At 33.4% G+C, this 19,027-nt stretch overlaps 1 protein-coding gene across 4 annotated transcripts in view; it reads left to right on the forward strand.

The window, feature by feature from the left end:
• LOC108754689 (homeotic protein antennapedia) overlaps nucleotides 1–19,027 on the forward strand; it is a 158,134-nt gene that overhangs the window by 132,294 nt on the left and 6,813 nt on the right. For all 4 annotated transcript variants that reach the window (XM_018497180.1, XM_018497178.1, XM_018497176.1 and 1 more), the window contains exon 2: nucleotides 14,373–15,778. In XM_018497180.1, the coding sequence (XP_018352682.1) occupies nucleotides 14,971–15,778 (808 nt within the window). In that variant the 5' untranslated portion in view covers nucleotides 14,373–14,970. The remainder of the gene's footprint in view (nucleotides 1–14,372; nucleotides 15,779–19,027) is intronic.

The raw sequence follows: 19,027 nt of genomic DNA on the forward strand, positions 1-19,027 counted from the left end.
CCCCCCCCCCCGTATTATCACGGATTACAATCTTAAACTCCGAATACTTCAGATCCGGAAACCGATTTTGTTAGTGGAGGCGAGAGAACGCACAGGCAACTCGGTAGGAAGAGCATGACAGGTCACTCGGTTACCTGAGAAGAGATAAGAGAGTCATCTCGTATAATAGTCGACCTGGTCTGGCTTTCCGGTTTTTCGTTTCGTCACGCAATTCTCTCATCGTTCTATCAGGAAACACGATGGCGATCGAACGATAATGGTGCTAGGTGGTCTCGATTCTATTATAAACAAAATTATTAATTGAAAAATTTCAAGTGTTTCCCTAAATTACTATTATTATAACTGATTTATATAATTTTATCTACTTATACACAAACACATTGTATATATATATACATACAGCAATATGAGACATTTCGATATGATATTAGGACTCTAAGAATATTTAATGAGCTATGAATCCTTCAATTTGACAATCACCGATAAAGGATTAATCTCTTATTGTAGATAATCATTTTTCATTTAGTAAAAAAGATTTATACACGATTACGAGGAATTAAGTAATAGGATATTATCTTCTTTTCTGTACCAGTTTTTCTTATATATGTTGCTAATATCTATGAATCATAATGTGCAAACTTATTTTTATTTTAATTTATGAAATTTGCTTTATATTAATTTATGAAATTTGCTTTATATTAATTTTTATTAATCCAATCATGGATAATATAATTTAATTTATTATATTGAATATTAAATCTTAGGACCGTATATGTGAAAAATTTCAAGACAATATAACCGATAAAACTAAATGTCTTAAACGGTCTAGCTGGATTTTAAATGCTTATATAATTCTGTGTGAATTATATACTATGTATGTACTTAAAATGCGTGCCGAAATGATTTTTTGATCTTGAAATGCAAACTCTAAACTACCGCGATAATGTCACGAGTTAAATTGACTAGCATTTTTATACATCTTAATACTGAATCTTTAATTTATTATATATTTCCTTTACATATATATATATATATATTTTTTTTTCAGGAAAAATATTCTCTTAACTTTTTAATTGAAATTCATGTCAAATGAATAAAATGCGAAGCCGCGTATTTAATTTAGATAATTTCTATTTTTACCGCGTTTGGAAAAATGTGTCAGGATGTTATTTCTTTTTCTGAATTAAGTTCCATATATTTAGCCTGTCTACCTTTTCAGATAGCGAGTATAAAACCCTATAGTATAGAGGGATGATTCGCGGCACCGCGACGCGACGGGAACGAAAGACGCTTCGCTGCGTTTCTGATTTACTGGCTGCGCAGGTATGAGGTTAGCGACATGTAGTGTAAAAGAGAAGCTTGGTACAAGCGTGAAGAAGAGCAGAAAGCAAAAGGGGTAATCCTATACGGACGGACGCGTTGGTATCATACGGTTTAAAACGGTTGTACTGTGTCGTCCTACAGTTATATTTGCCTACAATATATCGTTCGTCATATATTCTGTAATTTTAATGTACAATAATGTTGCTTTTGATGTAAAAATATTGTTAGTATCATAAATTAAAAGTTGAAATCAGTATCTTTTTGCAATTCTAAAACTAACTTTACGTCAATTAAAATGCAACTAAATGCACAATTACATTATAAGTTGTTAAAACAAATTCCGGAAGCTCTGATGATGTGAAAAACTATATACTTCTGCATAAATATGAACTTTTGTTTATTTATTAGTTTATATAATCTTCAATCTTAATATAAAACATATGCGAGTTAATGTGTTATATATTTTCAAATAACTATTATTTTTAGAAATATAATATTACTCTAGTGCGTATCTTTTAATTTTTTTTTTTTTTCGTGCTTTTTGAACTTTGCTCTTCCCTCGAAGTTTTTGCAAAAAAAAATACGTACATCAATAACGTGAATTAACTATGTTGGGATGGAAAGGGTCGAAGGGGGTGACACGTGGAATCATTGAATTACTTCGGGTGCAGAATGATAGACGTTACGCGATACGAATGATGTTTCTAATGACGCCGTGCGGTATTTTCAAGCGTGATAAATCACAGCGGCGGCTCGTAAACCATAAGGGAGTCGATATGTGTATCAATGTGGGCCGAGGCGCGATGATGAAGGGGGTATGGAAACGGGAAGAGACGATGCCCACGCTAACGTTATACTGCGGTATGAATGGAACGCTTTTGCGGAGGCTGCCTTATAGAAGGTGGTTAGCGAAGATATTTATTACCCTTTGAACGGTTATCGGCACGCCGTACAGCATTCCATTGTGAAAAATTGTCAGCGCTTTCACGGGCGCGAACCGTATTCTTTTCGCTTCCCGTTTCTTTTTGAAGCTCGGGGCGAGAATGGTGCTCTGTGCAATCGCGCGTCGGAGATACGAAATAAATCTGCAAGTTGCATATTATTTCTAAATGAGAATATTTTTGAAACATCAGAAAAATTGTGTTCGGAGCGAGTAGAAACATTTAAGAATGAGCGATGAGAGAAAAACCTTAAAGGAAATTTCTAATATTTTGAATAGTCGGGGTAACAAATAATTTATAAATTATTTATCAATGCTGATTATTGTAATTAGATCTCCATTTAATTACAAGATTACTCGTGCACATTTATAAATTACCGTTTATTTTCAATTGCCGTGCGAAAATCAAATTGCCCAGCACCATATATATTGACCTTCGCCGCTCAGGGAGCAGCGATTATCTCCCACGGTCTTCCGATTTAATTAAGCACGAGCTTTAGCTTCGCCCTTAACTTTCGATATTAGGCCCGCGGCGTATCTACTGGATCGACCAAGTAGACCCGAACTCTCTCGCCCACACACGCATACGGCGCACATATATCGCGTGCGCATCTTCGCGACTCCGAGTAAATCGGTATAGGCAATCTCGTTCCCAAACTCCGGGACTCCAGTGGGGTGAGCCACCCTTTGTTCGCAGCGTCGGATCTACCGGGCTTTCAGGCACCCCGCCATCCGGCAATGCTCCGTCGGTGAGCGTCGCGACGCTCCCTACCACCCATCGCTCTATCCTGCCCACTCTCCGTGCATTCGCCCCTACCTTTCTTGCCGTTCGCTCGAGGGTGTCTGCCACGGCCTTTGTGCTCTTGTCAACTTGTCAAACTACCCCTACCTCTGTCCCCGATAGCATCCAATACCATGTCCGTACCGCCTGTCCCTCTACACCTCCGGCCAAATCCTCGATCTCACCCTCTTAGAACGGTCACCCCACCCCGACGCCTTCTTTTTCTCTTTCTGTCTCCTCGCTTGTTTTTCTTTGCCTGCCGTTTGATTTTTGCGTTCGAGACATCGACCGTGTGAGGTAAGAGCAGCTGCAATTTCCGCTTTTCAAGGCGTTCTCTACAACAGTTTCTCCCAACAATCGTAGCGAGTTTTTACTCACAAGTTACGAGATGTCCATTCATATAAATATATAGATGGTTAATACTTGTATACAGATCTCTATTTTTATATATCTCTGCTTTTAAAATGAGTGAATAATATTGTTTTCAATAATTGTTAATATTTATATGGATCACGTGGGAATAGTAATATATACAATGGCGTTACAATTTTATGAATTGCATGTAAGAAAGTTATCGAGCTTATTATTAGTTTATTTATTATTAATACATAGACATGGTTTTAATTCTCTACATATGATAATTGCGAGTGCTTACTAACAGCCGACTATTATCATCGGTAATTATACGTTTATGAAGATCTACGGCGTAATTCCGAAACAGACTGATTATGCTTTCTATGCGGATGCGCGGTATCTATACGTGATCAAGATTTATGATAAGAGTCGGTTTCTTATTTCCTAATTGTATAATATTTATGCACTTCTATTTTTATCTTATCGCGAGAAATGTGAACATTACAAGGTTGAAAGTAGATACATGAAAGCTTAAATATTTTGCTTGTAATGATCATTATTATCATATTGCTATATCTATGTAATATTATAATAATTATAGCATTACAGTTTGCATGGACTTATAAATGAATGTAATCTCATTTTCTCTTATCGTTTTTCTTATTACATTTTTTTTTACTGTATTTACCTGATAAATCAATCATTATCTCATTATCATTATCTCATCGCAGCGATACCTCTTTAAAGTTTAATCTTTAAAGTTGTTATTTTTTAATTTAAATTCTGAAACTTCTTCATATAAAATTTTTTATATGTGTATTGTGGGAATGAATTTTAATTAATAAATTTCGATTCAAATAACTCACAGGAATAAATAAAAGTTGTTTCAGCTAATTTTTTTCATCTCAAAGTTCATTAATTCCGATTCGTTGTCGCGCCGACGATTTTAATTCGAAAATACGTCGCGTATTTTCTCGGCTCGCAGCCGTAATATAAATTACATCGAGATAATTTCAAAGTTGTGCCGACAGCGTCGGGTGTCGTGGCCGACGATGCCAAAATTTTTCAGTAGACTCGGTCAACTCCCGTTCCGCTGTTTATTTTGACATGCTAACGTTGTAGCTGTATACGTGCCATATAGTTTATTTCTGTGCTCATCACTTCATGTTTCCTAAGTTCGCAAATTTATGCGTATCATTTTAACTCAACGTTCCTGTCAATTCTAAATCATAAATAATTATCCTAAGAAATAGTCGATTTGATGTATTTTATTATACAAGAAGAAAACATAGTTAACTATTTATTAAAGTTTACAATATTTTATTTCCATTCTCGTTTTCTACATGTATCTCACTTCGATTACTATTATACGTGTGTAAGATGTTTCACCGTATACGGATAAGTGATCACAATCCCTTAATAAATGTTGATCGTTCAACACAATAGGTACTTTAAACGATGTTCTAATAGTTTTTGGTGTGAATGAGAGATTTAAAGGATGTACAAGGCGTTACCGAAATTTCTGATGCGCCATGTACAAGTTATCTGTGTTGAGAGCAAAGGAGACATACGGTGAACAAAACTTCAACCCAGGATGTGTTCGCCAACGTCTTGAACGTGCGAGTGTGTTGGTTGATTTATAGGGTGACGTCAAAACTTTGTACTCTCCGCTGTGTCTCGGCGGCCTTATAGATACCCCTTCGCGCTTGCGACGAAATAAAGGCACGGCTTCGTAATTTCGAGTTCGCTGTCGCTATTGTGCATAAAGGCACACCCAGTTTGTGTGTATATGTGTGTATGTGTCCTTCTATTTTATGTCGATAGGATAATTTATTGTATTGTTGAAGATTATATTTAATGATTATGAATCATTATAAATATATAATCATAAATTGAAAATTATTAGATCTTTCTATATCCATATACAAGCTCTTTGTTACCTTAGGTTAACTTATATACATACAATATACATAAACTTTAAAGCCGCGTTATAATAAAGGGTTCCCTTGGTGTTATGTAGTCACGTGCAGCTCTCGTCTCATCGGTCACCCACATACGCGTAAATTATAAATTATCCGTGCGTCTACTTTTCCCATGTTGTCCCTTCGTAAAGTAACTAGTTTGCATCATGAATCTTGATTATCTAATTTAAATCAGGGAAAAGTATAATGTCGCGATAAATGAAAATAATCCATGTTATAAAATAAACGATCGACTACAGATATTTATGAGTTAAAGAAATAATTATTATATATTTACTGTGCGAGTAAATTTTTACATTCAGAGTGATTAATTTGTTGATCTGTTAAGATAACTGAAAAAAGTATATTGAATTTCGAATAAATATCTAATTTTTTTAATTAAAGATATAATCTTTTTCAGTTCTCTTTTAAAAGATCCGAAATAGGTCAAGCTATATATAGATAAATATTTCAATAATTTATTTCACTCAATATTAAACACGTTATTTTAATAATTCAGTATTAAAATCATAGCGCGTAATAATTCGAAAATTGTTTACAATACATTTACAATTAATATTAGAGTAAATATTGTTCGTATTACATGCAAAATTATACGCGTAACATTTCACTTGGAAATTTAATTTAGTTCCGTCATATGGACATATAATTATCTACGTACATTTGAACCCGGCGAAACTTTTACGAAGTTCTTTTAAAAAACTTTTACCACTTTGCGATAGCATCTGGTTACGAGATAATTCAACCTGTGTTAGACTTACCGTTAATTAAGTGAAATCTGGAGTGATTAACCCTCGACTTCTGACTCAAGGCACCTCAAATCAAGAACATTTGCAGGCTGTAGAATGACACTCTGGAATAACAATCTGTTCCCATTTAGCGAATCGTAGAACCGTTAACGTTGTCATTTTTAGTTTGTAAAAAGCGTGTCGTAGAAAGGCGAATAATTAATTTTCACTGGTCCGAAATTATACATGATCTTTTGGTGCGTCTGCATTCAATACGGTAATATTATAAATTCTGTTTTGTATAAAAAGAAAAGAGGTGATCTCAAAAATAGAGGATATTTCGGCTATTTTCAGACAGGTTTACGCAACAACTGACCATTGTCCCTTTTAAACGGACTTACCGAACCTTGACTCAAAAGAGAAAGCTGAATCTCCCGAATTCCAGTAAACGGAACAAAAAACTTTTGAATACCAAAAGATGTGAAAGTTACGAAATCGTATAACAGAACTCCCTTGGCGTTTTCCACACCTATCGGCAAAAATTGTTAAGGTGAATTGAAACTCTTGGAGTTGTAGTAGTTGAAACTCTACAGTAGAAGACCGCAGAGCTGTAGAGAATATCATGGAGAAAAGTTATACAAAATCGTGAAGAAGTGTTTTTAATATCAATAATGTTTCCATATTCTAACGTTTATATTCCAACATTTATCCAACGGTATTCCGATTTGTTGATTTTTACGTTTCTCGATATACTGGTAATTGACAAATAATACTACAAGAAACTAGCAGGTATTTCTGTCATATGAATTATTTAATAATTGTTTAATATGATTAATTGATTAATATTTTAATGTTATCTTATATAATAGATTAATATTATTAATATATAGAGATATATGTCGAAGATTTTCCTGAGTTTCTTTTATTTATGGATTTTTCGACGAATTATGTGAATAATTGTGTGAGGGAAATGCTGAGAGAAATATTAGTTTTAATATTCAAACGTTTTTAAACTTTTATTTAATAACTTTTCAAAGTATACCATGTATTGTGTGTATATATGTGTATGAAAGTTCCTTTTACGACAATTAATTTTGGACCGATTTATAAATTAAATAGAGTTAAAACTTTAATGTGATCATAGTTGAATACACATGTTTATAAAGAATGAACTTAATATTTGTGTACAATTTTTTTTCTCATATACTATCAAGCATTTGCAATTATATTTAATGAATTCTGATCTTTGTAGATTTCAGAATATAATACTACTTACTTTTAATAATTTATGTAATTAAAATTGCACTATATGTTAAACATGGAAATCAAGTCGAAGCACGTTTATCATATCATCTCTTATATTCTTAAATCATTCGCTTGTGTTCGTCTCCACATGCATGTGTAACTTCGCAATATGGATATAATTAATGCAACATCACGTGAACGACACTAGCATATTTATATGGGATAAATTAAAATTTCAACAAGATGAAAATATTTTAGAACATTGCAGTACACATGTACATCGTATTATATCTGTACATCAAATATTACGCGATTAATGTAAATGAAGTTACTTTAAATGTATTTTTAAAACGATCTATATGCGCGGCATGCATATGTATATAATATATATACATATACATATCCAGTGAGTGAACTTTAAAGTGTGTGTTAGCCAAAATTACCTACAATGTTTACAGATGGCATTTTCAACTCGTACGGGCCGTGTGCTACCATTAACCCTTTAAACTGCAAGTGTTGTCTTTTCTCGCGAACGTATCTCTCTTTGTATCGCCATTGTATGGATACAATCTTTTAGCCATTGAAAATGTGATAAATGATTCTCTACAATTTCTACCGTTTTCCGCACAAAACTTGACAAATCATCACACGAACACGTGTTTTTTTACATCTATATGTATATGCGGTCAGTTAGCTGTGATCATTTAACTAATGGCGTGTAAACAGCAGTTGTGAATTTCTAGAGTCCCTTCGCTTCATAGATTTGACTTAGTCCAAAATAAATGGACTTTATTTAAAAAAGAAATATGTTTTCGAGTTTTTAGTGCTTTAGACTTTCTTATTGTTTTTAGTTTTTTTTATTTTCTTATGACAGTTTTCTCACATTTTCACATCAGGAAGCCAATAATTAATTTTCATTCGTATTTGAGACTAAAATCTAGATTGATTATAATAATTTGTATTTATTGTATTATGTATAATTGATATGTATGTACATATATATGATAGGTTATATTAATGGTACATAATGTTATAAAATGATTTGCAACAAATTTTAACAGGCAATTGCGTCAAAATTGAGCAAGATGATGATTGATTTGTCATCTAAATTTCTTTATTTAGTATTGAAAATAATTAAATTACCAATCGCATATTTATTGATAATAATTTCATTAAATGGATAATTTGGCTAATTCTTATATATTTTTTATGTTGATTTTGAAAATGAGATTAAAATTTATTCTACGGATTTTAATCTTTTGTAACCAATATATATCTGTCTTAAAAACTTATACATTTTGCTAACAGCAGCTCGTTGTATATGCAATCTTTTTCTTAATTAAACGAATTTATTTTGAAGCTTTTTCTTTAATGAGTAGAAAATCATGTTAAATTCAGTAGCTATTCCCTATGAATCATTTATTTATGTCAAAGAAGAGATAGATAAAGGAATTTTTAAATACGCGTTACTTAAAAAAACCTGTTTTCCTCATAAATTTGGCAAACAGATTTGAAATCAGTAAAGAATTCTATGAGAAACATCTTATCGGATCAATTTAACATAAGAAAAATGGAATTTTATTGACCATTGAATTACTGGAAAAAAAGTTTATAAAATTGTTAAATGTATGTTACTAAAAAAATATTAGTCCTTATAAAAATTTGATCTTTATAAATTACTAAACTGCAGATTTTTAAAATCAGCATAAAATGTATCATAAAAACGCTATATAAGATCAATTTAAAGAAGTTAACATTTGTCTTATTTTAACGAATGTTGAAATGCAATGTCACACGATTTTATATATTTTAGGAATATATCTAATTTTGAGAATCTATCAAATTCAGTGTTAATTAGTTATCGCAATCTTTCATCACTCATTACAGCTTCACGGTAATAACATTTAAATTACATTTATTTATGTACACAGATAGCCATTAAAGCGTTACTACAGTACTAAATAGCAGTTATATAGAGGGATCGGACTCTTATCGAGGTATCGTAATTCGAGAGAAAGCTCACGTAATACCCGCGCAGCTGGAATTCGTGGTGAACGATGCATCGTCACCATTGCTTTCGCGTTCAGCTGACGTTATCGGTGTTACGGATGGATCGCGCGCTCGCCGGTAGAGACAGAGGAACGGCATAAACGATCGGCCGGGCGGACGGCCGACCGGCCGGCTTTTCAGTGGCCTTGCAAACTGGTTCCCTGCAACCCGACTCGATTATGCTAATCGCACATGCGTGTTAGCATTCGACTGATCGGCTCGCATACCTACACATACAACGCACACACACACACATACACACACGGCGCGCGTGGCCCATGTGTTTATATCGTAGCACCGTCCTTACGTACACGATCACGGAAGCAAATGGACGCATATGCGTTGCACACGGTTAAGAATCCAGGATACCGATGTCGTCCGAGTATATATGTTCCTATATATGTGCGTGCTGGAATCCTTGATCGCAAACACCTTTTAATGCCACCTCGACCTCCCGCCAACCGGGCATCCTTTAATGCGCGTAACGGTATCTCTGAAGTGTTCCGCCGTGATCGCATTTCTTAATCTAGCGTGGTTGTTTCTTAGGATATTTCTTTCAGCCTTCACATACGTACTGTAATATATTTTTACAATATTACATTTAATTTTCATTTCGCAAGAGGGAATGTTATACTTATTATTTATTAGTTAGAAAAATACTACTAGATAATTTGTAAAATTCAGTTTTAACATTAGAGATTTGTATGGAAGATATCCGTGGATTCTTCATTTGTATTTAATGTAATTAATGGCACATTAATATTATTGCATTTTAGAACAATACGATACGAAACACTAACCGATCTAATTAAAGCGTTCTTTTATCATTGTTACACGCGTAATTCTCAGTGTTATTAAAAATTATGATATATGTATAATAACGCGTTAAAATGTAAATTCATTGTACAATGGTCGCTAGCCCAGACAGGTTTAATGTCCGAGAACTTCCCGTCGAAACGAATAAATCATACGACAGCAATATCGAATGCATATAATAAATTCGATTATGGTATAATATACAGTTAAAAAAATAATGTCATCCTGTTTCTGTAGGACGGATCATTTTATATAACAAAGCATCTCGAAATCGTGATATTTCATAAATCCCTATCAATTTTTACTTAATAATCTTACATGAATCGCCTTGCTTCTTTGCGAATTAGCTCGTCTTCTTCCCTTGTTCCAAATTATATGTTATATATAATGATAGCTATTACTGCGTTCGCTTCGCGCCCATTTTATATAATTGCTTGTAATGTGTGGGCTATATGAAAGTCGTCAATCACCGTATTAACATATTGCTCGTAGAATAAAAAATTGATACTAGCTAAAATATAAATTGACCTTAAGGATTTATAATACAGTGGCTATTGTTAATTATATATTACTAGTTTGTTGCCACATTTTACACCTCTAATTTTATATACTTTACTTATTAAATGTGCATCAATTTTTATTATTATCTTCTTGCGTCTTGAAATACCGTAGTATATGCCACTTAAATGTGAACACCTGAAGAGTGTGAGAAGAGCGTGAGAAGAGCTGCTATCTTATGTGCGCTAAGTGTTACATAGTACAAGGTCAGGAGCTCGTAACTTTTTAATATAACTCCGCTGGTGTACGTGGCATCAGAAATACATTTAGTTTACAACGCGTTTAGCTTACGACTATTTTACGAGGTGCGAACGACTGAGACGAGCTATGAGTTCCATAACTGTCAAATCCAAGTGCCATTTACGGCTCAATCTTTACGGCTGCTAACGACGTCGTTTATTTTATCCTGCCGTTTTATCTACATCAGCCGGTGATACATATACATAAAAACAGATCGCTCAACATTTTTTGCTGTCTTTCTTATACGGTCTTATAATGAAAACGATTATAAGTATTCAGATTTCATCATTTCTCAAATTCGATTATATTTATTATCTTTAGTTTAATATTATCTTTTCTATTTTTTTTTTTTAATCGAAACAGCAATGAATATAATAATGCAATTCGCTTCTTCTGGGATGAACTGGCTGACAATCGACACCTCGACCGTCTTCTTTTGATTACGTCGAGTAGTAGATAAGAGAATGCGGGACAAAGAAATTCCTATCCAGAGGCCATTTTGCTAACTAGAGGCCATCGTAGTTATATGACGTCACTTCCATATCCAACCATGGCGTCACATGACGCTCCACCCTGTTTTCAATCACCTTGGCCCCGAACCCACCCAGCTGTCAGACATGCTCCACCCCGTTTTTTCCTCTTCTTCCGTGCTATCACTATCGCCATCTGCCGACAATATTATGTACTTCTTAGACCCTTAAATAATCAGTTGGTTTATGATCTTTCCGGTCGATGTCACTACTAAATGAGGCCTAAAATACTTATCTGATATATGCATCTTGAATTGGACATAATTAACATGTTACACCTTATTAGATAAAAGAAGAGACTGTTCTACAAATAACATTGTTTTTGTTATACAGATGTATTGTTTAATTTTCTTAATTATTTTAATTTTAAAGGAATTTCTCTAAATTTTGAGATTCATAAAAGTTTGAAAGATCAGGTGTAACGCGTACGATAACTGATTGTGCACACTTCGCTACTATTAAATTAAAGAGATGCAAGGAGAAAGAGGACGAGAAGCTGCGAAAAATACTCCATCCACGTCAATAGGATTCAGATACTTGCACTTCAGAGGAGGATACATAAAGGGGAATTTACGGGGCGGGAATTGAGTTCAAATCCTGCGAGAGGTTGAATTTATACGCGAGAGACGAGGAAGGAGAGGTGCTGGGGAAGGGGGTGGCGAACGCGTGGAATCGCTATCGGCGGCCATTCATCAATCCGTGGAATCAATACGCTGGAATTAATGAAAGCGCCGCGCGAACAGCAAGCTAGCGGCCGGAATGTTAATCGCGATCGTCCGCGTCCGACCCGTTCTCATGTACAGCAAACTCCCAAGGGCCGCACCTCTCACCCTCTCTCACACTCACACCCTTTACCCTGCTATGCTGCCCGTTGCACATCCGAACCCGTTCCTAACTCCGTGTTTAGCACCACCCACACTGTCATGCCACCCGCAACAATGCCATATGTACATTCACATGTATATTTTCATTTATTCCTTTGCGACGAGATAAATTTTTTGCAATGTAAAAGCTAAATGTATTATTGGGTTTTAAAGGACCACGTTTTTTTATTAACTATTTTTAACAATATATTAAATTTTATCTTGTTGTATATTTAAAGAATTAACAAAGTTTCTGCTTCAAGAGAATGTGATTTGCAATGTTTTATAAAAACTTTTTAACTAGAAATCAATCGTTAACCAATTCTTTGTATTTTTATTTAGCCAACATTGAAATTGAAAAAAATTTTAAGAAACTGTAGAATTTGAAAATTGCGAAAATTACGTGATTTGTATTTGAATAAGTTTGTACAACTTTGAAACATCAGATATGGTCGGTATAGAAGGTTTTCATCTTGAATCGGCAGATCAACATAGTCTCATGCCTCTAAAAGGCAAAAACCTTTCATATTTCAGTCGATAAGAAAGCCATGTCTTACTATTTTGTTAACTATGATGATATCCCGGCCATATGCAAATAATATCTTTTAGAAATTAAAATAAGGAAAAATATTATATTCATATAATTGTTAAGAGTAGATATTAATTTTATTTTTATTTTTGCAAAGCGTAAAAATTGTTGTGGGTCAAAATTTGCTTTACGTTATACATACATAGAAAAAAGAATTAGTTACATTATTTATCGTTATATTTATTGATCTTTAATATTATATTTTTAATATTATTAATATTATTCGATTTTAATAGTTTTTCTTATAACATTTACATTCTTGCGAAATGTGTTTAATCGAATGCCATGTATTTATTTTTTATTATTCTCTTTAGTGTTTTATTATTAAATAGGATTTAATAATAAAACATGAATAATATATCTTATGTAATTTTTAAATACAGATTAATTTAAATGTATTTTTTTTTATAGTAAGATAACGATGTGTGGTATTTTAATAGTAAGATAATGTGTATAATGAAAGCAATAATGTTTGTAGAACGTTTGAACTAGTAACTAAGTTATTTGTTTATAAACATAAAATCATATGAAGCTAAAAAAAAATAATTTTTTTAGTTCAGTTATGTAATGGCTTGGTTGAAATATGAATATATATTTACTTTGAAAGATTAATTAGGTAAATTAAAACTTCTATATTTTCGCTTATTTTTTATATATGTATAATATCTCTTTTATATTTAGTTGTTTTATTCTAACCTGATATATTGAGTTAGAATGGTGAGTATGAATGGTGTCGATACATCCTATTATACTAATTTCATGCAACATACACATCGGAACCTTTACAAAATTTCCGAAAAAGAGATTGATGCGAAGGGGAAAGGTTTTTGTGGGAAGTGGCTATGCTACCTAATGAATGGAAATTTTTCCAAATTTAACGATCGCTTAGCCCGCCCACACAGAACGCTGTAATAAGTTTGGCGTCTGTGCGATGGCCGTCACCGTGACGAGCACATGTGTAACTTGCCTTCTGTCATTCACGCGCTAAACTCTGTTCAGTATATTCAGTTCGCTTGACAAGGATCATGCAAAGTTTCAGTTCATGTCTGCGATATTATATATTTATATATCATAAAATCTTTGCAAAAATTATGGTATTTATTAGAAACATTTTTTGCTGATTGTGAAATTCATGACAGTTGCCAATTATCACTAATACACATTTTTATCATTTAATAATTTTATTATTTAATAATTTATCAGTATTTTTAATGATATCGTAAATTTAATATAATTGTTATTTACACTGAAGTTTATGTGGTGCCTGTTACATATGAATCAGACGTAATTAATGTAATTCTTAATATTGTAGTATTGTAATGTTGTACAAATAACGTAATGTATATAATACGTAAATTTTTTTTTCTGTTACAGGTGCGGCTTAATTTCGATTATAGGGTGGACAGAGGAACGAAACGGGTCTGGAGTGGCTTGGCATTTTGAACGAAGGTGTCATACCGGGGAAGACGAAGGACTTTGATTATTATCTTCCGCTACCACTTTGTGTATACGTGGTATACTCTCCTCTTTCTCCACTTGCTAATTAAAAAGGTTCTGTAGTGCTCCAGTTAATAATTTTATTCTCTTTTGGTAGTGAGCTCAGTGTGATACAAAGTCAAATGATGTACATGTGATCCAAAATGATGGTAATTTGATACATATATACATATATATATATATATATGTGTGCGTGTGTGCTGTGCTGCTCAAGAATGCGTGAGATGACAAGGGTCAAGTGAAAAAAAAAAATAAAAAAAAGATTCGTAAAGAAATGCAATTCCGAAGTGATAAATCTGTATCTATGTAAAGACGTGTGCTAGTGTGTCCGCACAGGAAGAGTACAAAACAAAATAAATTTACGAAGATAAAGGGATAGAGAGAAGAGTAGTAGATCAATTGAAGATAACCAAAGGAAAGTCAGTCAGCAACGTAGAGAAGTGACATAAGCAGGTAGGACAGGTGGGACAGTAGCATGAGTTCGTACTTTGCGAATTCGTATATCCCGGACCTGCGAAATGGCGGGGTGGAACACCCGCATCAGCATCAGCAGCACTATGGTGCGGCCGTACAGGTACCTCAGCAAACAACACAATCGGTCCAGCAACAGTCTCAGCAAGCCGGTGATCCCTGCGATCCGAGTTTGTTACGTACTCAAGGAGTATCCGCCCATCATTACGGAACCACGGGAGGTCAGCAAGATATGCCTTATCCGAGGTTTCCCCCGTACAACCGGATTGACATGCGGAACGCGGCCTACTATCAACATCAACAGGAACACGGAAGTATGGACGGCATGGCCGGTTATAGGTCGACGTCTCCGAACACCAGTATGGGTCACATGGGACACTCATCAACCCCTAACGGACATCCGTCCACTCCCATCGTCTATGCCAGTTGCAAACTTCAGGCGGCTGCTGTCGATCATCAAGGCAGCGTTCTCGACGGACCGGATAGCCCGCCTCTCGTCGAATCGCAGATGCACCACCAAATGCACAGCCAACACCCTCATATGCAGACGCAGCAATCGCAGCATCCACAGCAGCAATCGCAGCATCAGCATCTGCAGGCACAGCAACAGCATATGATGTACCAGCAACAACAATCTCAATCTTCATCGCAACAGGGACAAAGTGGAATGCACCCGCAACAGCAACAGCAAGCTCAGCAGCATCAAAGCGTTGTTGCATCGTCGCTCAGTCAACAACAGCAAGGCGCGCCTCAAAGTGCGTCGAGTGCGAACTTACCAAGTCCGTTGTATCCTTGGATGAGGAGTCAGTTTGGTAAGTGTTTACATTTTACATTTTTATAAAATTTATATAATTACGCGATACATCTTCTTTTCTCAGGCTTCAAATCGTTATCATACCTGATGTTTATGAACGAAAAAGATAAAACATTTTATAGATTTTATAAATTAAATGCATAAAACTTATAATTTATTATAACCTTAACCTTTTGAGAATTGCAATATATATAGATTTAGTAATATATCACATTAAAATTTATTATTATTGCTAAAAGGGCTTTTACACTCCTTACACTTATCTTATTGTTAAAAGTTCTTTTACACTCTTTCTTGTATATTATTGAATAGAAGTATAATAGAAAAGACCGCTTTTAAGAATAAAATCACCGTTTTCTTTTATGCGTGACCAAAAGTCTACTAGAAAGCTAAGTTTCTAGTAAAGTAGTTTCTCAGGTAGCAGGTATAATAGCTTTTGTATTTATGCAACGGAGTACAAAACTAAACCAAATCCGTACGGTAGCTGACTCAGGATTGGCACAATGTCTCTAGATACGTCGCGACCGGAGTTATTTATTGCGTTGACCTGTTAGCCTGTCTGTTAGTTTACCGCTCGTTCATCAGGTCACAATAAGCGTTATCTCTTGTTCTTTTTTCATATGACTACCGCTTGAAGTCTCAACGATATATTCGTTTTTATTAACATAATTTGCAATATTGCAATTTGTCTTTTTTCATTCTATTATATGCGATACATTTTGGGTAACGAGCGAAGTATCCAATATCTTTCTGAATATAGAATTGATTCAAAAAGCACTTATTACAATATATCTATATTTTAATGTCTGTGCAATTAAATAATGCTCCTCAATAAGATCGAAATTATTTTGACAAATCTTCTCGTATTTTTCATGGTATTCAACACTTTTCGAATCATATATCATATGTCTACTTATGACTTTGTATGGCATAGCTATAAAGGAGTAACAATAAGGTTGGACCGTCATTAAATAGAAAAAAAATCTTGGCACGGAATCGAATAAGTTATGGAATCCTGAAGCGCACCATTCCATCATTCACTTCTTCGTTTCTATATTGACTCGTAGTTCGACTCATCTTCGATGAAAGAACGATATGTCTGTATTACCTAATTCTGCAAGGTAGCATCTGTCCGAAACAAAAAAACTTTAGCGACCCACTCTTATCTTTCCACCTATTTCTATTCTTCATTCATTTGTCGCTTCTTCTAGAAACAGCTTCTCTTCATATCTTCTTCAACTACAAATTGATCAGTGAATAAGTGACACAATTTATTTTTTCGTGAAACATTATTTATAAAGTTACATTTTAAAAATAATAGAAAATAATTAAAGGCCAATATTTAAATAAATTTAATGTTCATTATATTTTTATCTTTAGCATTAAAATATTTAAAATGTCTTATATTTTTTTCATAAATTATGACTTTTTTGTTGTATACATATTCTTGTTTATACATATTGTTGACAAAACCTCTTTAATTTAAAGTATTGGTTGGAAATATATTAAATGTGAATTATTGATATCACATTTTGAAGTGTTTTTACTATTGTGATTATTTTTATTTATTTCTAGACGTTCTGAGATATATAATTACAATTTTTAATATACTTCTGTCTAAAATATGTCATAGTAGAATTATGAATAAAAAATTGCAATACTTTTTAATAAGCTTTTTCGAAATGTATAAATATCTAAAATTATTATTTTAACTTTGGTACTTAATCATAAAAAGAAGAAATGTTGAGTCATTTTAGCAATGATTATACATATTTTTTTCTGTTAATGATTACTTGTACCATCTTTCGGTTAAATTCAGAAGCAGATCCCGAGTCTGCTCCGGGATTGGCCGATAAACACTACGCTTATGACGACGCCAGGGCTTGTAGTTTACTGCCTGTTAAACGAAGAAAATGGCTTAAGTCCCTGAATGTGCTCACAGATGTCGGCACGTTTAAGAATGTTTCGTCTTATTCTCGAATCTCATTGCTTTTAAAAAAATTAATTTTGCTTATTTTGTTTAAAAATTACATAACATTTTTTGTATAAAAATACATAGCAGTTTACTTAGATCGCATTTTGATAAGAAGGTAAATGATTTTTAAGAGAGAAATGAATGTTATTTTAAAAAGATTAAAAAGAAAAAGCATGGAATGCATTTTACCTTATTAAAATTTATTCATTTAACTGAACTGTTTTATTCTTTTAATCTTTTTTGTATCCCATATTTCACATTGCGATAATTTATTTGAAGCATATACATATATTCTGAACGTCTCAGAATACATTACATGAGGAATGTAATATACGAGCATGTATGCAATAAATTAATTAATTTTGGGTAATTTTTGTTTTTATTTCTATTTGAAATGTATTATTGCTACGCTTTTAAAATTCATTTGCTTTGTATTTATCTATCTGTATTCATATATCTTGTTAAAATCTCTTTAAAATTCATATAAGTTTGATATAGTTTCTTAATTATAACTATAATTTTATCACACTACACGTATTCTGCTTCAGTTGCTGTATAATTTGAATGAAATATACTAACCAGATTTTTGTGAATTATGTACCGTTCTATTTCACGGACTGATTACCGTTAAAGAGCATTTGTTTAGTGAAATTGCTGAGATTTCGTAGTATTTTTTGTAGGACACATTACACGTGAGCCGAGAAATTCCGGCATAGTTAGTTGCATTACGAAGTAAAGACGTGCAAACATGCATACATTCCTTGATTAATGCCAAAGATTTAAAGAGACACAGTTATAAATATACATGATGCAATAAGAATTCTCCAATTTTTTTTCTATTAATATATGTTTGTATCAGAATTTTGTCACGGAAACGTTGTACAAAGAAAATTTTATTATTATAATGCGGTTTAAAAAAGTTTTAAATAATTTTTATATAGAAAAACAACAAAAGTATTGCTATACGTTAATTTGAAAATCTCGACATAATCTTTTTTATATTGGATAATACAATGTGCTTGCCGTATTACAACACTGTTCAACATTTGGCATTCCGATCCCAAGTGTTGATCCGAGAAAAGAAGACCGACAGTCATACTTTTAATGCATGAGATAATTGCGACCCTCTGTGTGAAAAGATTTATGACATCTCGACTCCTTCTCCCCTCATATATTCTCAATCGGCAAATAAGCATGGCGTGATACAGTTACAAAGCTTCCGTTATTGCATACGTGCGTGCACGCTCGTATATTACATTCCTTAATGTAATG

This window comes from Trachymyrmex septentrionalis, unplaced genomic scaffold, assembly GCF_001594115.1.
Source record: "Trachymyrmex septentrionalis isolate Tsep2-gDNA-1 unplaced genomic scaffold, Tsep1.0 scaffold80, whole genome shotgun sequence".
In the NCBI taxonomy this organism is placed as follows: Eukaryota; Metazoa; Arthropoda; class Insecta; order Hymenoptera; family Formicidae; genus Trachymyrmex; species Trachymyrmex septentrionalis.